The sequence below is a fragment of the Musca autumnalis genome, unplaced genomic scaffold (genome assembly GCF_047663935.1).
Source record: "Musca autumnalis isolate F117 unplaced genomic scaffold, ASM4766393v1 scaffold_3, whole genome shotgun sequence".
In the NCBI taxonomy this organism is placed as follows: Eukaryota; Metazoa; Arthropoda; class Insecta; order Diptera; family Muscidae; genus Musca; species Musca autumnalis.
The window spans coordinates 126,936,849-126,962,334 of NW_027411866.1; the positions used below are offsets into that span (position 1 = coordinate 126,936,849).

Sequence of the window (25,486 nt, forward strand, 5' to 3'; positions counted from 1 at the left end):
TATAAAAATACCGAAGATTGGGCGCTACCTATTTATGGGGACAAAATCATTTAAAATTAAAATTCGACTTAATAACTTATATGAAACCCTCAAAATTCCGAAAATCGGGCAGTACAATTACATGGGGAACCTATCAAAACGTGTACCCAGTTCAAAAAAAATTTGCTAGAAGATTTTCTAACACCGATAGCCATATTTTAGCCAATTTCACTGAAAGATGTGGTCAAGACCCCCAAAATGCCTGAAATAAGGGGGTACCTTTCTATGGGGGCTATACCTAACCTTGGACCTATATTGAATTTTTTTTTTGCTTCTTTTTATTTGTGTTGCTAAACTAGCCTTTACTGAAATTTTCGTATTGTTATCTGCTCAGGAAGTATTTTTGGCCGCTCTTCCCATACAAGTTCGACCAGAGTGCATGGGCAATATGACACTAGTGTATGATATTTCGATATATCCGGAATTTCGGGGTTTTTGATTTTTTTTAATAATCCGGACGCGCAACACGATAATATTCCATACTCTTAATAGGATTATAGAACTCGTGATTTTACGTCGTTTAATGTATAGCTCATAAGTGTGCTCCCTACAGAATCCTAGTAATTGTAGTCTAAAGGCCAAAATTTGATGCGTTAATTTTTTAAAAAAACCTATGTTTTGCGTTTAAAATTTACAAGTGTCATTCAATTTCCTTTGAACCCCGCGTGGATTTAGTTTTTTTACGCGACGGATCTAATGAGCCCTTCCGCGATCGAATCCATCCACAAAAACCGCGGATATATTTACCTTGAAAATAGGAAAATCAGTAAAGATGTATTTTGACAAAAAAGCGTACTAAACCGCGACTTTCTTTAAAAAATTTTACATAAACTGAATCCTTTATACGCGATTATAATATTTGTCATTAATTACAGAGATACGCGAATAATATGGGTTTTTTACATAAAATTGAATGTGGAGGTTCTTAAAGAATCTATTTGAAACAGATTTATTGAGGTATTTTTGATGGGCGCTAAAGAAACCGGATCCGCATCAAAATCGTATGCACATTGCGCAACTTTTACCCACTTTAAGGTTTTTGACATTGTGAGATACAACTGACGGCACACAATGACGTTGAGTGAAACATCGAAATATGCATAAATATTGAAAGAGATCGCTGTATCCAGAAATCGGATGCGCATTAACCGACATTAACTAATTCGGGAATAAGAGGCTTTTTAATTTTCATAAATTTTGAACGATTGTAATTTCAATATTACTCTTATTTTCCTATATTTATAAGTTATTTTAGTAAGCAACTAAGCTTTCGCGATGTTAAACCATATTTCTTAATGAAACATTAGCAGAATACATTAATTATTGTGTAGGATTTTAGTGAAACATTTCGAGAACTCACAAATATTTTTTTCTAATGTTTGTAATCAAACCAAAAAATGTGTATTTGGAATAATATTTCAACCAAAATGTTTCTCTTTTTTTCTATAATATGCAATTGAAGAATTCTGGTCTTTCCTCAGAATTCTGATATTGGTTTCCCAGAAATAATGAAACAAATTTCCAAATTTCTAGGGATAATTCAAATTAAAAGCTTCTGCTTTATTGAGCTGTTCTTACAGACTAAATACAAAAATGGATGTTTTAAATTCAGAAGGCGCTCCTAGCGCTATGTATGAAAAAAGTAATGCTATGTATATATGTATATTGAAAATGAGTGAATAGAAATTGAGCATATGTACAAAGAGTAAGTAGATACAAAATAAACTAGTATTTGAGTGATGATTTGTGATAATGAAAAAAGAACAAAAAACATGAGTAAGAATGGAATGAGTCGCAAATATTAGTATTTATAATAGAGATGGAATTTAAATGTTGGTGTTACTAGTGTGATGAGTCAGGGGGACGTCTTTGTTGTTGAACGTGGCTTCAACATACTCCCGGCAACGAGATGATGATTAGGCAGGGAAGTGGTCGTGAGGCACCAATGGGCTGAGCGACTTCAAAAATGGTATGTTGCTGCGGGCACATGAGCCGCCGAATATAACGCCAAAAACGGAGTTTCGCATTAGTACGTTTGGGTTACGCTTAGATTTCTCCCATGGACCTCTGGCAATTTGCTCCTCAAGATCTTTGCCAATGACTCCGTCAACTTGGCCGTAGGAGAAGGGCTGACCGTGAGCTATTGGTCGTCCTGAAGCATGGATAGTGAACTGAGGACGATTTATGGGAGGTGCTATGTAGAACGGGGCGCTGTCTAGTAGCACGAATCGCTCCTTTATGGTGCCTTCAGGCGTGTACACCTCAAATTTCCCGTATGACACCACACCACTCAGTGGTGTATGTGGAACTAATTCCTTTACGCTATCGTAGAGAACCCATGACTTCGGAACCTCTGGCCAAAACAATAACGTCACCAACTTTTTCTTGCCACCCGCTCCCAATGTACATTGTAATACTGGCTCTATCTCTGTAGGCATTGCATTTGGAGAAACGTAGTTTGGTGGCCTAGCTCCTTTGTAAGTGGTGAGCTGCTGGTAGAAGGGTACCACTTCGCAAACGACGTCATCTGTCAGGGTGACATCCTCTTCGTGGCCACTATCTTTGACCACGTTCTCACGGCTGGAGTCGTGCAGAATTTGGTCATGATGGATCATAGAATGATGCTTCGCGCTGCAACGACGTCATCTGTCAGGGTGACATCCTCTTCGTGGCCACTATCTTTGACCACGTTCTCACGGCTGGAGTCGTGCAGAATTTGGTCATGATGGATCATAGAATGATGCTTCGCGCTGCAACGTTCACATCTGTGCGGCGAAGGGCATACTGAGCGGTGGTGACCATGGCCGAGACAGTTTAGGCAGATGTCCTGTCCTTCTAGAGCCTGACGGCGCTCTGAGAATAATTTTTTTCGGAATGTCAGACAATACTTTAAAGGGTGGTTCCGTCCACACAGGAAGCAACGAGGTTTTGGGTTAATGACCGCCATGTTATATCTGCAATGAAAAGAAAGGAAAAGACAAACATATACAATGAGAAACTTGCATTTTTTGATTTGATCATTGGTTTAGTAGTTTTTGGACAATTCTTCGTCAGGCTTAAGATCTGGAACTGATTGGGGAGCAGTAGTGGGAAGAAGGCACACCTTAACGATTGGGCGAACAATGAGGCCGTTTTTCGTTTTTATCTCCACTACTCGAACGTTATTATCTTTTCCGGTGAAAGTTTGAGTGATTCGTCCTAGACACCACTCAGTAGGGGGTAGTAAATCGTCTTTAACGATGACCAGATCACCTTCTTTTAAATTATTTTTGCAAGTTTTCCACTTGTATCTCCTTTGCAGTTCAGTGACGTATTCTGCTTTCCATCTCTGACTAAATATGTGATGAAGTGTTTTTAATCGCTGCCATCTGTTAATGTATGAGAGCGATTTCGTGGGTATAGTTGGGCAAGACTCAGGGGGAGCTGTTAGAGGAGCTCCTCGCAAAAAGTGACCAGGGGTCAGGGGGACCAATTCATTTGGATCTTCCGACACTGAGCACAATGGTCTTGAGTTGAGTACGTATGAGGAGCGTCGTAAACTCTTCAAATGTAAAATTCCAGTTTACAGTGACTTTTTTTAAGTGAGACTTCATACTCTTCACGCCCGCCTCCCATAGGCCACCCATGTGGGGTGCATAAGGGGGAATGAAGGTCCAAGCAAATCCTTGCTCGCTGTATTTTTCGATGAGTTTTTCTCCAAGAGATTTTAAAAAGGCTGCATGTTCTTCAAGGAGTTTTCTGTGAGCACCGACAAAGTTACGCCCATTATCTGAGAAGAGCGTCTTCGGCAAACCACGCCTTCCAACAAATCTAGAGAAAGTAGCCAGGAAGGCATCTGCGGAGAGGTCGGAGCAAGCCTCAAGATGGACGGCTCGAGTACAAAAACACACAAACACTGCGGCATATCCTTTCAGTAATTTTGCGTTCTTGAGGGGCGACGACTTAATGCTGAAAGGGCCGGCGAAGTCCACTCCGGTATAAGTGAAAGGGAGGGAAAATGTGACTCGTTCTCGCGGAAGAGCTCCCATGAGCTGATTCTGGAACTTCTGCTTGTAGATGGTACATTTCGTACATTCTCTTATGCACTTTCTTATGACATTTCGAAGCCTCGGAATATAATACGCCTGTCTTAAGGCTCTGAGCATAATGTTGTGTTCTGCATGAAGCAAAGTATCGTGAGTATATTGGATCAAAAGTTTTGTTAGGCCGCATTTTGTGGGCAAAAGGACAGGATGTCGCTCATTATAACTCAATCCAGAGTTATTTAATCTTCCTCCTACTCGAATGAGTCCTTCTTCGTCTAAAAAGGGGCTCAAGCTCATTATTGCGCTCTTTTTGTTAAGTGGTTTCTTCTGAAATAGCTGTTCATAATCAAGAGGATAAAATGTCTTTTGCGCCGACACCATCATTCTTCGTTTAGCATCTATAATTTCCTCTGTCGAAATCGGATCTTTGGTAGTAAGGCATTTCCCAGGGTGGACTCGACATCGACGTCTTTGAAAAAGTCGAATAATTTGCACTATTGCTCTGATAGTTCTATTGAAAGATGTAACCCGTTGGAAAATGTCTTTATCTTTAAAAAGAAGAGTGAAGGTTGATGTCTTTTTTGTTTCTATAGTTGGCGGATCAAAAGTTCTTGGTTTTGGCCATTCTTGTAATGGTTTTCGAAGCCAGGTTGGCCCATGCCACCACAGTTCGTTCTGTTTGAGTTCGTATGGTGTGCAACCACGAGAACCGATATCTGCGGGATTTTCATCAGTACTTACATGACGCCAGTCTTCTATATTACAGATTTCTTTAAGTGTCAAAATACGATTTGCTACAAATGTTTTAAGTGACTGTGGATCTTTTTGAAGCCATCCAAGCACGATCGACGAGTCAGTCCAATAAAACTTCTTATAATCGTATCGAATATCCAAACAATTCATTAGTTTCGCCAACATGACAGCTCCGCAAAGTTCCAATTTAGGGATTGTTAAACTCTTTAGCGGTGCTACTTTTGTTTTCGCTACCAGCAGGTGGCTGGTTGTTTCCTTCGTTGGGTGCTCAGTTCTTATGTACACTACTGCACAGTATGCTTTCTCAGAGGCATCTGAGAATCCATGTGCTTGTATTGTAGCCTCAGGAGAATAACCTATCCACCTCGGAATTTTTAGTTCACCTATGTTTGGCAAGTTTTCAAGGAATTTTCTCCAGAATACCATAATACTGGGACGAACTGCTTCATTCCAATCAACTTTTTCTTGCCAAAGACTTTGCATAAGTATCTTCGCGACTACTATGATGGGGCCTATCCAGCCAAGTGGATCGTATAACCTCGCAATCACTGATAGAATATCTCTTTTAGTAGCCACCAGAGTGCTATTAACCTCCTGAACCTTGTAGAAAAAAGTATCATTCTTCGCATTCCAGCGAATTCCTAGGGTTTTAGTAGTACTTGTCTCATCAAATTTCAAAAATTCTTCATCAAGAAGATCCTCCCGGGCCAAATTTTCTAAAAGGGCGCTGCAGTTGGATGCCATTTTCTTCAGGGGGAAGGCTGCTCCCCTTAACGTTTCAATAAGTTGACTTTGTTTATTACGGGCTTCATCTATACTATGCCCTCCTGACAACACATCATCGACATACGTTTCATACCTTAATATTTCAGACGCCGAACTATCTCTCAATTTGCAATCTTCTCCAAGTTGAACTAAAGTCCTTAAGGCCAAAAAAGGCGCGCAGTTAATTCCAAAAGTAACTGTCTTCAATTGGTATGTTTTTATTGGTTGTTCGCTGCTCGGTCGATGAAGTATTAGCTGGTATTTTCTGTCTTTAGGATGTACCAATATCTGCCGGTACATTTTTTGTATGTCACCGGTGAAGACAAATTCATAAAATCTCCAAGAGATTATAATTTGCATCAAATCTGCTATTAAAGTTGGTCCAGGCAGGAGAACATTATTCAAAGAAAAGCCACTTGTAGTTTTCTTTGACCCATTAAAAACAACTCTTACTTTAGTTGACCTGCTGTCTGGCCTTACGACCGCATGGTGCGGCAAGTAGAACGATGTCTGCTTATCGTCCAGCTTTTCACGATGTGACACAGGCTCCATATGATCCAAATCAATATATTCCTGTAGAACACGGTTATATTCAGCTTTCAGCTCCGGAGACTTCTCCAAAGTCTTCTCCATACGAAAGTATTGAGCACTGGCACTATTCCTTTATGATCCTAAATAAACATCCTTTGGGTACTTTCGGCGAAACGGAAGGCGAACTACATACCGGCCATTATCTTCTCGATATGTAGTTTTCATATAAAACTCTTCGCAGTATGAATCGTCATCATTTGTGTTAGGAACCCTTTCAAAATTTTCAACTTCCCAAAACATTTTCATTTGCTCATGGAGAGCCATATCTTCACTGTCATATACAGTGGTCTTAAACGCATTTACATTGTTAACAGGCATGGGGCCAGATAAATACCACCCAAATCTAGATTCTCTTGCTTCCAAGTCTTTAGAGATGTCATGTCGAACTCCTTCCATATTAATCTGCGGCAAATAATCACTTCCTATAATCATATCAATCGGTGACGGTTTATAAAAATAAGGATCAGCTAGTTTTAATTCCGAAACACCACTTAAATGATCAATATTAACCTTCTTTGCTGGTAGAAAATGCGATAATTTTGAAACTATTATTAAATTCATCTTCAGGGAGAAGTCCGAATCCCTTGCCTTTACCACAACACTACTCATTCCATGTGAACTACCAACTATGGTTCCACCTAACCCACATATTTGCGTATCATGTCTTACTTTAGGAATATTGAGTTGTTGTTGTATCCTTTTTGACAAAAAACTTCGCTCGGAACCTCCATCCAATAAAGCTCGAACCAAAAACCTCTCACCAGCATGAAATACTTCGACAAGAGCAGTCGGCAGCACCGTCGTACTATTATTATGAGAAAAATAAAGTTGAACTGAATCATTCGCAGCGCTATTTCTTCCAGGAGGGGAGTTTGATGACCTTGGATCTTGATCTGAACTTCCATTGCCTTTCTTTTCGTTGTAATTATCATTGTTCCTTTCCAAATGAAGCATTGTGTGATGCTTTTGTTTGCACTTTGCACACGAATTTTGACTAGGACATTTTCCTTTGTAATGATTCGACGATAAACAGTTCACACAATACTTATTTGCATACACGAACTTCATTCTTCTGTAAGGCGACAATGATTTAAATTGGCTGCAATGCCTAAGAGCGTGATTCTGCTTACATTTTTTACACACAACTTTATCTTCGTTTGATTGGGAGTGAAATGTTTGAGATCTTGAAAAATGTTGAGTTTCTTTCTGATTCGGTTTCTTTAAATCTGTTAGTGTTTCCAAAATTTCAATTCTTTTGCTCAAAAACGTATTAAATTGTAACCAGGTTGGTAACTCCTTATGGTCACTAAGCGAATCCTCCCATGACCTCAGTGTATCCTCTGGTAATTTTGTTGAGCACAAATGAACGATTACTGGATCCCAATTGTCTGTATTAATTTTATAAGATTTAAAAATCGCTAAACTCTCATTAATACAGTTCTGGATATGTCGAATTGGATATTGGCGACTTGAATTCCGAAAAGTTTTTTCATCTGTTGGTGAACAAGAATACGAGTATTTTCGAACCTATTTTTCAATGCTTCCCAAGCTAATTTGAAATTGGCGTCACATAATTCGAAACGCTGAACGATCTGCAAAGCTTCACCTCTCGTTTTACTCCTCAAATGGTAAAGTCTTTGAGCATCAGACAGTCCATGGTGGCTTATAATCACTGCTTGAAAAATATCCCTAAAGGCAGGCCAATTTGAATAACCTCCTTCAAAGGGTTGTATGTCACAAGGCGGAAGTTTAAGGTTTGACGCTCCTTGATGACCCATGGTGGATTCTACTCGAGTGCTCTCATGTATCTTTGGCTGCAATTTAGTTTGTGTTGCTTCAATAAGTTTCACTTTGCACTCTTGATATAGCTCCGAAGCTTCTTCAAACGTAACTGTCAATTCACCTGAGTCTACGGCTACATCACTATCACCATCTTCCGTCATACAATTTTCAAAACTTTCCACCAAATTATTCCAACGTCGCTCCAGCTCTTCATGCTGTACCTCCAACGCTGCTGCGCTATCAATATTCGCGTTAAATTTCTTGCAAAACGCTTGTAACTGAGTGTTATCAAACGCAAATTTACGTCGAATTGCTTTTTCCTTCTTTTTCGTCATGTTGACTTTCCAAAAAATTCACAAAATTTGTATTACCGCTTATATTTTTTTTATTTATAGTGCCTATCAAATCGATATTGATCGTATTAATTCTTTTTTAAATTATTCCAGGGAGAAATTCACAATCCCACTTTACTAACAAAACCGAACAGTCTGGCAACACTCTACACTCTTTCCGCAAATGTATTCTTTCACCTCTCACAATTCTCCTTATGTATTTATGTTATGCACATATGTACTAGCAAACCGTTATTCATTTACTGCAGAACTCTCAAAAAATTCCAAAATAAGGTTTTTTCTTCTTCTTCCTTGTGGCCTTGAACCTAATTTTGCCATTAAAAATTTTTTTTGTACAACAACAAATATTTTTTTTACAAGCGATGGTCAATATTTTTTCGTTATTTTTACACGACGCGAATATTTGTTAGTTTTGTTTATTTTTCTAAAATTGTTTTCTTTTTATTTCAAAAAAAATAAAAAAACTATCACGTTTGTTAAAACACCCTTTCATATTTTTCAGCAAAATGTTGACGTAGGTTATGTTGTTGATCAATGTTGTTGTTGTAATTTTTGTTTTTACATTTACCGCTCCAAAACTTTATTCTCCAACGTTGAAAACCAATAAAATATTCTCGAAGAAATTGCGTCCAAAAAATACTAATAATTTGCAGGAAAATAACTCACCTTATTCCTTGTTTATTTTAGGCTTAATGTTTTTATACGGTAATCAGGGAGATTTACTTAGTGCCGGCTTGTTGTTGTAGTACGGCAATGAGGGTTCTGGTTTATTTTGTTATATTTATTTTACTTTCACTCGCACAGAAATGTCTTTATTTTGCAGTTCTTTTGCTTCACGTTATAATTATTTATACGTTTATTAAAGTTTCTTCCCGATTTTACACTATTTTATAACTTTTACTTTTTTTCCGAATTAAATGTCTGTCCGCGCTCGCTATTTACACTGTTTTTCTATTCTCGCTCTTCCTTTTCACCAGTGCTGGCACCCATGTATATCAGTGTTGGCACTTGCGATATCGATATGTCAGTGCTGGCACTTGTGATATCAACATGTCAGGGTTGGCAAATTGTCGACTATCGATAGTGGCGATATTCATTAATTTAAAATGTTGAAATATTGATGTTTTAATTATTTTTATGACTAATTAAGGCGATTTTAATGATTTTTAAATATTTTAAACGGGTGTTGACGATTATCGTAGTTTTAATTAATGCTTTTACTCCTTTTTGTTCGGCTTTTTGAGGTGATTATTTTTTTTTATGTATTTAGAGAAAATTCAATTTGTCGATAGTACCAAATGATCAAAATCGGGACAATGCAAGTTTTCATTGTACATACCTGAAATTCCTCCTTTTTTCGTACCTCTTTAAATGGCTAACTCTCAGTTTTCTCTCTTGATGAAATATTCTCAGCAACCAGACTGACTCTTCTTCAGGATGAATTTTTTTTTTTCCGTTTTGGGATGAAATTTTTTTTGGTGGTTGGATAACAATGATGGCTCGATGAATACTTTTTGTTGTTGATGACAGGTTGTCGTCGTTTTTAGGCTTCTCCTTTGTAACAACGGCAGACCACAATATGTTGAGTTAGGGAAACTCCTTTTTCTGGATTGATGCCAGCAATTTTAAAACTTCTTTTTATTGGGATGACGATGAGATGCGTCCACTGGATCACTCCAAAACCTAGTCTTTACTAGGAACGCTCGAAGGACCATGAAGAATTCTGGTCTTTCCTCAGAATTCTGATATTGGTTTCCCAGAAATAATGAAACAAATTTCCAAATTTCTAGGGATAATTCAAATTAAAAGCTTCTGCTTTATTGAGCTGTTCTTACAGACTAAATACAAAAATGGATGTTTTAAATTCAGAAGGCGCTCCTAGCGCTATGTATGAAAAAAGTAATGCTATGTATATATGTATATTGAAAATGAGTGAATAGAAATTGAGCATATGTACAAAGAGTAAGTAGATACAAAATAAACTAGTATTTGAGTGATGATTTGTGATAATGAAAAAAGAACAAAAAACATGAGTAAGAATGGAATGAGTCGCAAATATTAGTATTTATAATAGAGATGGAATTTAAATGTTGGTGTTACTAGTGTGATGAGTCAGGGGGACGTCTTTGTTGTTGAACGTGGCTTCAACAGCAATTTATACACCCAATCTCTATAAATTTGGTTTCATATTTTTCTACGCATTGTCTAGATACTGTAGATATTTTTAATTTATTTTTTAAGTACGGACGCTGGTGTAGGATAATTTGGATTTAGTTCAAGATTTTTTTATTATTTGTTGATTTTCCGCGAAAATAAAAATAAATTTTGTACATTTTTAAACATCTACGAATAGATATGGAATGCTGTTAACGAGATATGGATATATTTTCTCATAAGAACTAATAAGACATTTTTAAATATTTTTTCTTTATAAGAGAATAAATGCCGCTAAAACTTGCGCGCAGTGGCTATTTTTTTTAAACGCGAACGGATTTGAAAGCAAAATGTTTTCCTTAACCTCTGTACCAAAAATCGTCGATGTGTTCACCAAAAATTTTTTAATTTTTTTAAACTGGAACTGCAAAGGAATTTTGGTTTTTACACTTTATACACTTTCATACGGGCAAAATGTACCTCATCGAAATAATGGTTTTAGACCCCAAGTATATTTGGACGAAATGTGTTTTAGACAATTTGGAGTCGATTTAGCAATGTCCGTCCGCCGGTCTGTCTGGCTGGAGCGCACGATAACTCTTGAACGGATCAACCGATTAGGTCCAACATTTGGCTTTCGTAATATTTTGTCCAAACTTAGTTTAAGTTCGAAGATGGGTTATATCGGTCCACTCCTTCCGGTACATCCACCACAAAAGTTCGAAGTTCTTGAAGAGCGTAACCGATTTGGTCCATACTTTACACATCGTGAAATTTCTACCAGACTTAGATGAGGTTTCAATATGGACTCAATCGATCCACTCCTTCGGGTACCTCCCACACAAAATTTTGGAAAAGTTCAGTATAGGACCTGCTCTCGCGTCGCTTTGATTTTTATTGTAACAGCTTGTATTCACTCCCCTCCATACAACGGTACAAGTTTCATCAGGGGCAAGTCCATACACACGCAGAGAAAAAAATATGATTGATCCAACAATATTCGAAGAGCAAAATATGTATTGTAAAGATATTGTTAAATTCCAAATGCAGTATTGTGATTCCAACAATTGGGTTTTGTTAAATCCAAAAATAGTTTTTGTCAACTGGACAATAGTTCTCTCTTTTCTTCGACAATTTTTTCTCTTCTCTCGCTATTCAATACCGTGTTGAAAAAACAATTATGGTGAGTTTTGTTTGTATGACATGATGCCTTTATCTTTGTTTTTTGTGTGTATGTATACCAACAATGAGACTCTTGTTTTTATTTGTTTCTGTTTTGTTTCATTCTTCTATCTTCATTGTGCTTTGAGGTTTGGTGTTATACCGGAGTTTGTTATGGCGTTTACTTATTCCTTATGTTGTGGTGGGTGCCTGTGGCTTTGTTTGGCTTTGTTGTCAGCCAATACAGCAAACCATATATTGTGTTCATCAATGATTGCAATATTATACGCGACATTTATATCCAAGTTATGTGAAAAGTGTATATGAGAAGTATGTACACTCAAATCAAAAATTTCTGGGCTGGTTTTCTGGGTTGACAATACTTTTTGTAAACAAAATTAGATTATGATAGTTCCTACAATTGGTATTGTCAACGATTTTTACAATATTGCGGAAATTCGAAAGTTGTTTTTGTTTTCTAAGTGATGAGCGTGATATCTGTAGAAAGCAATGAATCACAAAATAAAAACCACTTCACAAATGGACAATGTGGTACCTAACCTTCTCCGCAATACTTTTGAGCTTGAATCCAAATCCATGTTCTAGATTATGATAGTTCCTAATGTTAATTATTTTTACAATATTTCGGAATTTCGCAAGTTGTTTTTGTTTTTTATGTTTGGAGTAAAGATGGTATTTTTGGATTTGGATTACAATGTTTGAACAAAACAAATACATTTTTGGAACCAAAACAGATAATTTTGTTCCAACAAAAGCGAAAAATATTTTTCTCTGCGTGCTTCGTGAGAAAATATCCTTAAAGGTGCAAAAAACCCCTATGACACCATGTGTAGTGGTTGGAGCGCAAGATAATTCCCGAATGGATCTGCCGATTCGCTCCAAAATTTGGCGTTCGTAATATTCGTAATACAAAAGCCATATCGGTCCACTCCTTCAGGTACCTCCCCCACAAAAGTTCAAAAATGTTCGTGAAAACTGTGCGCACGATAACTCTTGAAGGGAGTGACCGATTTCGCCCATACTTTGCACATCCTAATATGTCTACCAAATATAGATCAGGTTTGAATATGGACTATATTAGTCCACTCCTTCGGGTACCTCCCACACAAAATTTCGGTTATATTCGCATTAAGACCTGCTCTCAATCCAATTTGATTTTTGTTGAAGCATCTTGCATTCGCTGTCTCAATTACGGCAGTAAAAGTTTTTTCAGGGGCAAGTCCATACTTCTTGAGAAAACATCCCGAAACGTGTAAAAACCCCTACACCACCGTATGCAGTGGTTGGAGTGCTCGAACGGAATACTGAGTTCGTCCACACTTTGGATATCGTAATATTTCTTCGAATATTAGATGAAATTCGAAGGTGGTGCTTATAGGTCCACTCCTTCCGGTACCACCCACAAAAGCTCGAAAATATTCCCTAAAATGGTACGCGCGATATCTCATAAAAGCAGCAACCGTGTGATACCACCCACAGAAATGTTCAACATGTTTGTGTGGAATTGTGAGGATTCTTTGGAAATGTTTACCGAAGGTTTTACAGCGATATAATGTTTTTCGTAGGCAAGTATGGTACAAACGCCCTATCTATCGATATCCCCCGCAAATTTAATCCAATCCATATTTTTGTCGGTTCATACGACCATCATTTTGGAAACCAAAATAAATATGTACATAAGTTTTTTTTAGGAAAAAAGTGTTTCATTCCACACAGCCTGAGGTTATATCTCTGTCGGCACAGTTGACTGACACTTTCTTACTTGTTTTCTTCCGATTTCGGTACGATTCGGATCGATATGTCGGAAACAAATTTCCCTTCGCACAACAAATACCTTTTGTATATATGTAACAAGCGACATTTTAGTTGGTTGTCGAAAAACAAAATGGTTGGTTATAAAATTCGCATATAAAAATTTTAAATATAAATGCAACATATAATAATTCGACCTAGTGCTAATAGACTCAACATATTCGTACACAAAGTTTACATTGTTCTACTATAACTACAAAATGATAACAACAGTGAAAATTATTAGATACGTTCTAAATTACAATCTTCCAATAAAAAAAACTTAACAAAAAATTATCAATAAGAAAGATACATCGAGAAACATTTTTTCCTTCGATATTCATACGACATCGATCGTTCAGAAATCTTTACGAAGATTCGGAAGGTACATCAGATTTTCATATATTATTCCGAAATCGTTCAGAAATCAGTACTAAAACTCGGAGGTAAAAATTAGCATTCCGAATTTCCCAAAGATTTTCTTTCGGATTGTTTCCGAATTTTGAACGAAATCGATCCGATTTCGCCCCAACATTTCGTTCCGAAATTATGTCGACCACTTCATACAACTTTCTTTATGATTTCGGATCCGACGGTGGACGTAGCGTCCGAATTTTGTTCCGATTTCGTTACGATGTCGGTGCGATTGGTTTGCTGGGTACCTTTTTAATCTATAACAAGTATTAACGGCGTTAAGTTCGGCCGGGCTGAACTTGTTATACCCTCCACCACAAGCAGTATTGAAGTAAAATGGAATAATTAGTTTCCTTTCGTGTATGAAGAAGACTTAATACTAAATTTCAGCAATTTCGGTAAACCAATGTGAGGCACAGTTCTATGGGGGCTATTTTAAAACGTAGATCTATACCGAAAAATTTCTGAAGGAAAGTTTTTAGACTCAAAGAAGACTAAATACCAATTTTCCTATATTTCGGTAAGAGAATGTGGCTAAAACTTAAAAAATGCCGAAAATCAAGAAGTACTCTTCTATAGGGATATAGGAAGACGTGGACCTATACTGATAATACTCTTCTGGAATATCTTATAACTCTTGGAAGACTAAATAACGAATTTCAGCCATTTCGGTGGGATATTGACGTCACAATCTTCAGTATTACGAAAATCGGGAGGTACCGTTCTAAGGGGGCTATATCGAAACGTGGACCTATACCGACGAATTTTAGTCGGAAATGGGGCAATATGAAAGCGTGGACCAGTACAGACAAATGTCTGTCGAACAGTTTTATATCATATTGAAGACTAAATACCAAATTTCAGCCATTTCGGTGGAATATTGAGGCCACAACGTTCAAAATACCGAAAATCGGGAGGTACCTTTCCATGGGGGCTATAAGAAGGCATGGTCCGATACCGTCATAGTTCTGGGGGAAAGTTTTATACCACCAACGTACCAAATTTCAGCCATTTCGGTGTGATAATGAAGCTAAAACCTTAAAAATATCGAAAATCGGGAGGTACCGTTCTATGGGGACTATATGAAGGCATGGACCGATACCGACAAAATTCTGGAGCAACGTTTTATACGACTACGTTTTATAAGACTACGTACCAAATTTCAGCCATTTTGGTAGGATAATGAAGCTAAAATCTTAAAAATACCAAAAATCGGGAGGTACCGTTCTAGGGGGGCTATATCAAAACGTGGACCGATATATCCCATTTTCAATACCAACCATCCTGCAAGTAATAAAAACTTCTGTACCAAATATTGACTCTCTATCTTTAAAATTGCGAGCTGTATCTTGATTTCAACAGACAGAAAGACGGACGGACGGACGGACATGGTTAAATCGACATAGAATTTTATCCTGATCAATAATATATATACTTTATAGTGTCTCCGACGAATATTTTGATGTGTTACAAAGGGAATGACAAATTTAATTAGTATACCATCCATATGGTGGAGGGTATAAAAAGTTCCAAGTAGGCAAAAAAACTTAGTAGTAAAAATCTGGTACCAATGTCTGCGTATGACCCTTTATGAACTATTGACACACTACCTTCAATGTTTCTACTGACTCACTACTTCCAATGTCTCTACTGACTCACTACCTCTAATGTCAACACAACCCTCAGCAACTACTGACATACTAGTTCCAATGTCACTACTGACTTTCGAATGTTATGTTCGTACAAAATTTCTATAGGAAATCACATGAGTTGTCTACAGTTTGTCAGTAGTACTATTGACAATGTCAGTAGTAAGTCAGTATAGTTTCACTATTGACTTTTCCTACAGGGAAATTATAACACAACTTTAGAAATAAATAAATTCAAATCTAATATGTATGAGTATAGGCAACGCCATGTCAACTATATTGGCCAAACTCGTAAATTTATTCAATATCGAATAAAAACTTGAATTTCCGACCTAAGACAATATTTATACCTTTATAATAAAATGAATGACAGTTCGATAACAACGAATATGTGAATATTGAATATTATGCATAGATAAAATGTTTATTTATGTACATATTAATAGCGCTGGCATATATAATAAATTTAACAAATATACAATTCATTATAGAGATGATTTATTAAACGTTTAAGAAATATATTGATAGTGCACAAGTGGGAGTGTTGACCTCGTATCTTTCTCAGCCTCTTTAGTAAAATCGAATTTTACTAAAGGCCTGAGTACATAAGTTGCCTCGCCTGGTTGCTTTGCTTTCCTGCTTCATTTCTGACATAACATAAAATAAAAGAATAAAGTAGGCCGAGCCAATTTCGAACTAGGTTGCCCTTTTCTTCTTTATTCTTTTATTTTTGTTATTATGTCAGAAATGAAGCAGGAAAGCAAGGCAACCAGGCGAGGTTGCTTATGTACTCAGGCCTTTAGTAAAATTCGATTTTGACTTTTTAATATCAAACGATTGCATTTTTGCGTTTTATTATTGCAACAACTTATTATCTCAATATGTTGTCGCTATTCTGTAGAAAGGAATAAAATATGTTATTGTATCACATTCACCCCTATTTTCGTACCTGCATCAAGCTCGTATCTAAATTCCCAGGCGGAACGGCGGAAGCTAGGATCCTGCAACTTTGAGTGGGGGTTTCTATTGACGATTGGGTGTGTGATAAGGCTGGTTTTTTGGAAATTCGTACTAGAAGGATACAAAAAGTACTTAAAATTTTACAATTTGAGTGACCAACTAAAATCTTTAAATTTTGGGTGAGGGTGGGTCCCTTTTAAGGTGTAGGTGTGTGAAAAGTTTGGTTTTGTGAAAATTCGTATAAGAAGAAGTGTACGAAAAGTATTAAAATTAGAAAATTTTGACACTGATGGAGTGCAGAATAGTTGTATAAAAAAGGGTTTTTGCAAATTCGAACAATAAGTTTACGACAAGTAATAAAAGCTACTAAATGTGGTAGCATTTGGTATTATGTGAACGCAAAAAGCTAAAATCTTAAAACTTGTTATACTAATTTCGGTTGGAAAAGTTTGTTTATGCAAGGAGGTGACTTGGAAATGTGAATAAATGTATACGAAAAGTTCTAAAGTCACTATTGGATGCAGCGTTAGGACTTGGACCTGGACCTAGAGGTACGAATGTAAATAATGGTAGTAGGGCCACTTTGTTGTGTACACGCAAAAAAAAATCGGCCTCTCTAACATATGTCCCAAACATATTTTGCAGCAAACATATATATGTTTGCAACAGTCCCAAACATAATATATGTTTGGGTCTGCAAACATATATATGTTTGGGTGGAAATAAATATATGTTTGGGTCTGCAAACATATATATGTTTGGGTGGAAACAAATATATGTTTGGGTGCAAACATATATATGTTTGGGTGCAAAGATATTTATGTTTGGGTGCAAAGATATATATGTTTGGGTGCAAACAAAGATATGTTTGGGTGGAAACAATTTTATGTTTGGGTACAAACATTTTATATGTTTGAGTGCAAAAAAATACAAACCCAAAAGGCACAAAAAAAATAAACACATACACCAGTGGGCGCTTACTGAGAGCAAGGGAGCTTAAAATTCAATGTAAAACACTTTAAAATGTGTGCTCACTTGCTCTCAGTAAGAGCTCACTGGCTATCTCTATAGTATACACACAAATGTTGTGGTTTTTTATTAAAAGGCAAAAGAGCAACAAACACATAGGTACATACAAAATTCCAAAGAAATACATAACACACTTTAATAAAAGAAAAACTGATTGAAATAATTTGTAGTCACACTTTTAAAAAGGACAAATATATTGAAACGTAGTTGAACGCTTCTCCTTAGTTGTGAAATAAAATAAATTGCCCTCTTAGTTGAAATCATCAGCGGGGAATCGGCATCTAGAATCAAATGATTATGTAATGTAATAAATAAATATGGATATGCCATATTTCAAATATACATAAGTATGTATGTAATTACCAATATTAAATGCGATTTCTTCCTTGTCCAATAAAATAATTCCATTCAACTTTCCGATTCAATTATAAAATGTATTGGGCATTTAATTTACTAAAAACACAATTTCTTTAAGAAAACACAAAACACTGATTTATTCACTCACTTTACCGTCTTGACTCTACAAAGGCAACTAAAACACTGAAGAAAGAAAAAACAATATAATTCATATAATTTTTTCTTTTCTTCTTCGTTGGTTAACAACAACAAAACAAGAAACACACGAGTTTGACGCATACATGCCACCAAAGCCCCCTTCTTCGCTTCTACGTCTTCTATTATACAATACACACAACTCTTTATTATAAAGCAGCATTCCACAGCCGCGAGAGCACTGTTATAACTCTCGTTGACAAACATCCTCTCTCCACCTATGAAAAAAATGTTCTAACATAAAAAGTATGTTTTACCCAAACATATCAAATTGAGATATGTTACAAAATGTTGCAAACATATATTTGTTTGAACCCAAACATATTATGTTTGGATCCAAACATATATTTGTTTGCAACCGGTCCCAAACATATATTTGTTTGGATCCAAACATATATTTGTTCATATAAGGAGGTGATTATGGAAAATTTTACTATAAGTTAATGTAGTAAATGATTCTTAGCTTGGTATGGACCGAAAGATAAAACTGGAAATTCAACCTATAATAGTACGTTTATATATAACCGGATTTAACAAACTCACTGGGTTTCAAATGTCAATTCCATTGCTTATATTTCAAATAAATCCTCATAAAGAAGGTTAACTCTGCAAAAGTCTATAATATAAACATGGCCTAAGAGTGCGAAAGCTTGAGAAGTCTATACCCTCGACAATAGTATGAAGGGTATATTAAGTTTGCTTTTCCGTTTGTAACGCATTGAAATAATCATATGATGTATATATGACCTTGATCAGCGTAAAATTCTGAGTCGATATATGCATTTCCCTCCGTCCGTCTGTGGTAATCACTCTTGCATCCACAAAAATGGAGATAGAATTTGGGAAGATGAGTCTTTTGTTTGAAGGCAGGTCAAGTTCGATGATGGGCTATATCGGTCCACGTTTTGGTATAGCCGCCATATAACGGTAGCGTCCGATTTCAGGTATTTTGTCACATTTTCAAACCGAATTAGCTATTATTTGATATTTAAAAGATACGAGCATAGGTCCATGTTTTGGTATAGCCCCCATACATATATAAGGGGATTTCCCGATTTTCTGTATTTTGAGAATTTTAGTTACAATTTTTAACCGAACTAGCTGTAATTTGACATTTGGGGTTCCCAGTGGTCGTGAAACTTCTCAACCAAAAATCTTCAATATAGGTTCATGTTTTGATATAGCCCCCATATAACGGTAACTCCCGATTTTCGGTATTTTGAGGATTTAAGCTACACTTTTTGACCGAACTACCTGTAATTTAACATTTGAGGTTCCCTGTGATCACGAAGTATCTCCACTAAAAATTGTCAACATAGATCAATGTTTTGGTATAGCTCCCATATAACAGTACCTCCCGTTTTTCGGTATTTTGAGGATTTTAGCTACATTTTTGACTGAACTATCTACAATTTACCATTTGAGGTTCCCTGTGGTCACAAAACATCTACACCAGAATTGTCAATATAGATCCACGTTTTGGTATGGCACCCACATAACGGTACCTCCCAATTTTCGGTATTTTGAAGATTTTAGCTAGGTTTTTGGCCGAACTACCTGTAAATTAACATTTGAGGTTGTATGTGGCTACAAAACATCTCCACCAAAATTTGTCAACATAGGTCCACGTTTTGGTATAGCCCACATATAACGGTACCTCCTGATTTTCCGTACTTTGAGGATTTAAGTTACATTTTTTGACCGAACTACCTGTAATTTAATATTTGAGATTCCCTGTGGACACAAAATATCTTCACCAAAAATCGTCAATATTTTATGTGAGTTGGAGAGTTTAGCTACATTTGTTGGCCGAACTATATGTAATTCGACATTTAGGGTTCCCAGTAGTCACAAACTTTTCCACCAAAATTTGTCAACAAATGTCCACCCTTTGATATTTTTTATTTTATTCCACAAACATCCCATACGGGACAAGGGAGACTTCTCTCATATCAATGAGTGCATCCCGTTTCATATTAGCTCAATGATATCGGACCTACAGTTTATCGCCTAGTCCGAACGGCGTATCCTAAGGCACCACTTGTAGAGAAGTTTTACATGGCTGAAATACTCAGGAAATGTCGCCAACATTACTGAGGAGTATTTTGCCACCGTTGAAATTTTTTGATGTTACCTGGCCGGGGAATCGAACCCACGACAGGACAGGCAAGAAAATAATTATTCTATTTTAGTTCAGAACATTTTATGGTGGAGGGTATAAAAAGTTCGACCCGGCCGAACTTAACAATTTCTTACTTGTTAAATAATAACAATAATAAAAAATAGGTTCATAGCTTCCAACCAATTAAGAATTTCTATTTACTCTCAAAGGCAACCGTGTAGCTCTTGCCATAAAGAACAAAAATAAAGAGCAAAAAAGCTTAACTGCTTACTGTGATAACTTATAAGGATTGGAAATTAAGAGTAATATTGAAATTACAATCATTCAAAAAATGTTTAAATTAAAAAGCCTTTTATCCGCGAATTAGTTAAAGTCAGTTGATGCGCATCCGTTTTTGTATAAAGCGAATCGATCTCTTTTAACATCTATGTATATTACGATGTTTCACTCAGCGGCCGTTGTGTGCCGTCAGTTGCATCTCACAATGCCAAAAACCTTAAAGTGGGTAAAAGTCGCGCAATGTGCATACGATTTTGATGCGCATCCGGTTTTATTCGAGCCCATCAAAAATACGTCCATGTACTCATATTTCAAAGAGAACCGCGCATGTGCCTCCATATTATATTTTGCGTAAAAGACCCAAATTATTCGCGTATCTCTGTAATTTATGACACGCGTTTTCGCAAATATTATAATCGCGTATAAAGGATTCCATTAATGTAAAAAATTTTAAAGAAAATCGCGGTTTAGTACTAGAGATGGGCGCATGCCTTAAAAATTAGGCACGAACATTCACGAACACGGAACAAAATTTAATTGTTTTAAACCTTTTAGATTAGACTCTTTCCAAAAGTTTAAAACAACAGTCTGGCTAGATACGACACTCGCTAAATATGCATCAATTTCTTTATCAATTAGAGACTTGTCCAATTTCGTCTTTTTGCCAAATTTGGATCCAAAAACTCTGAAAATTCGTGTAAATGTGGCATTGTAATGTCCTGCTCATACTTACGAGTAGAATGCTCTTTGTTCTCACTTTTTGTACCAAGTAGCATTGCTTTTACATTAGCAATTACGTCTTTTCTTTTTTCTTCTAATAAAAAATCATCTCCTTAAATGGCGGAAATAAAAATATCTCTATAAGATGTGCAATTGCTGATACAAAGCGTTTAAGCAATGTAAACAATCATTGCTTTCAAATCTTTCATTTTAGCTTTCAAATCTTTCATGAATTGAGAGTCAATGGTATCAGTTGAGCAAACTTTCAAAAAATTTTCAGACCAAACGGCAAAAATGTGCATAGTAGGGTATTTTTCCGAGCTTAATTTTTCGGAACAATCTTTGCATATTTTGAGAAAACCCAATAAAGGTCCTAGCTTTAAGTCAGATATACGATCCAACTCATTTTTTTCTAGCAAAATAGTCTTAATCTCATTCTGGCCTTGGTATATGCTCTCAAGCATAATATATGTTAAATTCCAACGAGTTCTTATATCTTGTTTTAACGTTTTCGACAATTTGTTGTTTAGCTCCGAGTGTTTAAAATATCTTACAAGCTTTTTTGAGCAGTCAATCAGTTTTCCCAATTCGGGAAGAGGATGTTTTTCAACAACATCATCCATAACTTAGTTCAAATTGTGGCAAGCGCAAGGTATACGTTTAAATATTTTAAAATCCGAAATAACGTTGGAACCATTGTCGGTTACAAATACAGAATTTCTAACTTGTCTTCAATATCAAATTAAGAAAGATAAACAACTGATTTTCAAAGACAGTATATTGCGTTAACCCGCTCAGTTGTTTTTGTATTTGCTTCTCTCCCATGAACAAAACAAATGGCAAACAAACATCATCTTTATACCCTCGGCATTTATGCTAACGAGGGTATATACACCTTCAAAATGTGACTCATCGAAATAACAGTTTTAGACCAATGCCGCTCGTTGGTATTGTTGAGGTTACGAAGTTTTTCGGCAAATCACACACACGCGACCCGAACGCAAAGAAAGAGCGTGTATGAGAGCGCAAATGTTTTGATTTGTTTTTGTTTTGTAGCTAGCGTGCAAACAAACTTACTAACACACTGTCAAAAATTGCCAATATTTTTAATACATTCACATTTTTGTCTTCGCTCTTCTTGGTCGACCTTGTTTTAGACCCCAAGTATGTTTGGACGAAATGTTTTTCAGAAAATTTGGAGTCGATTGAGCAATGTCCGTCCGTCTGTCTGTCTGTCTGGGTGGCTGGAGCGCACGATAACTCTCGAACGGATGAGCCGATTCGGTTAAAATGTTGCCTTTCGTAATATTTTGCCCAAATTTAGTTTAAGTTCGAAGATGGGCTATATCGGTCCACTCCTTCCGGTACCTCCCCCACAAAAGTTCGAAAATGTTCGAAAAATTTGTGCGCACGATAACTCTTGAAGGGGGTAACCGATTTGGATCATCGTGAAATGTGTACCAGACTTAGATAAGGTTTCAATGTGGAATTAATCGGTCCACTCCTTCGTGTACCTCCCACACAAAATTTCGGAAAAGTTCAGTTTAGCGCCATCTCTCGAATCGTTTTGATTTTTGTTTTAGCAACTTGTATTCACTGCTCCCTATACGACGGTACAAGTTTCAAAAGGGGCAAGTACATAATCCCTGAGAAAATAGCCTGCAAACAACCCCTATAGTTATGTTTTATATTTGTTTATAAAACATGTTTATTGATTTATTTAAATAAAACACAATAGTTCATCATCTTAGTTTAATTATTTTTATTATTTTCAAGAATTTATTTAAATATTAACGGCAGAAATAACATAACGATCTTAACTAGTCTAAGACCAATACACAACTCCCTTCTTTAAATCAATACATAATATTATCAATCTAAAACAATGGTGTGCACGGCCATCCACTGGAAGTTTCTGTAATTTACTCTTAATTTAATTAATTCAACAAAACTTGGGCGTTTAAGTATTTTTTGTAAAAATTCTTTAATAATTCATTTGCAGCACGATTTTAGGTAACATTAGTACTTAAAAATTTTTAAATATGTAATGAAACAACAAGAAAAATTAAATATTAATTCTCCCTTAAATTTTCTCTTTTCCTATTTTGCTCACCATTGATCTAAAACTAAGAAATTGGTCAAAGAGATATTTTAACTAGATGAGAGGATAATGGACTTCTTTAATTACAACAGCAATAATAAATAAGTGGGAGCAAAAGTGGGAGTTAATGGTGGAGCATTGAAGAGTGTTAGTATTGGATAAAGAGCGAGAGGCTTTCATTTAAGAGATAATTCGATTGTTCAAATATAGTTAGGAGAATGTTAATGGGAGTTATGATGGAGGGGAAGGAACGTATGTTAATGTGGTAAAGGAATGTAACTCCCCCATCCCTTGTCATTACATTCCTCCTGGAATGTAAATTTTATTGTCATTAAATACATTTCATATATTATAAATCTTTTTTAAATAGTACAACGAAAATGGTAAAATTGGTGATGAATTAGTCTAAATTAATGTTAATATAAATGCAGCTTATTTTTCTTTAAATTTTCTACCGTCATATAAGAATTCGTATATTGGTTTAAATTTACATTTCCCACGTTCATAATAGTCAACGACAATATAATTTCTAATGTTCAACTTATTTACAATATTATTTAATAACTTTCTTTTTCTAAACATAGTAAGTGGTAGTAGTTGATTTCTGATTTCATTTTGTAATTTGCACATATGGCTTAAATTGTTAACATTAAGTGGCAGTTTCGAATGTATGTATATATTATTTTTCTTTACAAGATTAATACAAGATTGAATTCTAGGATAAGATTTAAATTGTGTTTTCAGTAATTTTACTATATCTGTGTTTACATTTGGGTCATTTTTTGTTTTAGAAGTATTTTCATCATATTTAGTCATATTCTTACAAATGTTTTGCTGCATTTTAAAAGTTCATTATTAGTTTTTAATACATTTTTTGAATTTTGATTATTCTCGTTAATATTCTTCGTTTTTTGATATTGTCTTGTTATGTTTCCTAATGTATAATTGTCGTATATTTTCTCCTGTTCAGTAAACAACATATTTTTGTGTATATTTATATGATCTTCTAATGGTCTTGGAATATTATGAACTGCAGAATTGCCATTATTTGCTGGTAAATTATATAATAAATCTAAACTACAATTTGTTATAATAGTTTCATAATATATATCATATTTATCATCGACTATATTAGACTGTACTGCGCGTTCAAAAGTTGTGTCTCCCTTCTTTAAATCAATACATAATATTATCAATCTAAAACAATGGTGTGCACGGCCATCCACTGGAAGTTTCTGTAATTTACTCTTAATTTAATTAATTCAACAAAACTTGGGCGTTTAAGTATTTTTTGTAAAAATTCTTTAATAATTCATTTGCAGCACGATTTTAGGTAACATTAGTACTTAAAAATTTTTAAATATGTAATGAAACAACAAGAAAAATTAAATATTAATTCTCCCTTAAATTTTCTCTTTTCCTATTTTGCTCACCATTGATCTAAAACTAAGAAATTGGTCAAAGAGATATTTTAACTAGATGAGAGGATAATGGACTTCTTTAATTACAACAGCAATAATAAATAAGTGGGAGCAAAAGTGGGAGTTAATGGTGGAGCATTGAAGAGTGTTAGTATTGGATAAAGAGCGAGAGGCTTTCATTTAAGAGATAATTCGATTGTTCAAATATAGTTAGGAGAATGTTAATGGGAGTTATGATGGAGGGGAAGGAACGTATGTTAATGTGGTAAAGGAATGTAACTCCCCCATCCCTTGTCATTACATTCCTCCTGGAATGTAAATTTTATTGTCATTAAATACATTTCATATATTATAAATCTTTTTTAAATAGTACAACGAAAATGGTAAAATTGGTGATGAATTAGTCTAAATTAATGTTAATATAAATGCAGCTTATTTTTCTTTAAATTTTCTACCGTCATATAAGAATTCGTATATTGGTTTAAATTTACATTTCCCACGTTCATAATAGTCAACGACAATATAATTTCTAATGTTCAACTTATTTACAATATTATTTAATAACTTTCTTTTTCTAAACATAGTAAGTGGTAGTAGTTGATTTCTGATTTCATTTTGTAATTTGCACATATGGCTTAAATTGTTAACATTAAGTGGCAGTTTCGAATGTATGTATATATTATTTTTCTTTACAAGTTTAATACAAGATTGAATTCTAGGATAAGATTTAAATTGTGTTTTCAGTAATTTTACTATATCTGTGTTTACATTTGGGTCATTTTTTGTTTTAGAAGTATTTTCATC

At 35.5% G+C, this 25,486-nt stretch overlaps 1 protein-coding gene across 1 annotated transcript; it reads right to left on the reverse strand.

Annotated features, from left to right (window-relative positions):
- Positions 1–1,690: 1,690 nt before the first annotated feature.
- LOC141400063 (uncharacterized) lies at positions 1,691–9,231 on the reverse strand. Its single transcript, XM_073979478.1, has 2 exons — positions 8,975–9,231; positions 1,691–2,993 (listed from the first exon to the last, which is right to left on the reverse strand). Exon 2 carries the CDS (start codon positions 2,652–2,654, stop codon positions 1,956–1,958), a length of 699 nt encoding a protein of 232 aa, XP_073835579.1. The 5' UTR covers positions 2,655–2,993; positions 8,975–9,231; the 3' UTR covers positions 1,691–1,955.
- Between the last annotated feature and the right edge of the window lie 16,255 nt (positions 9,232–25,486).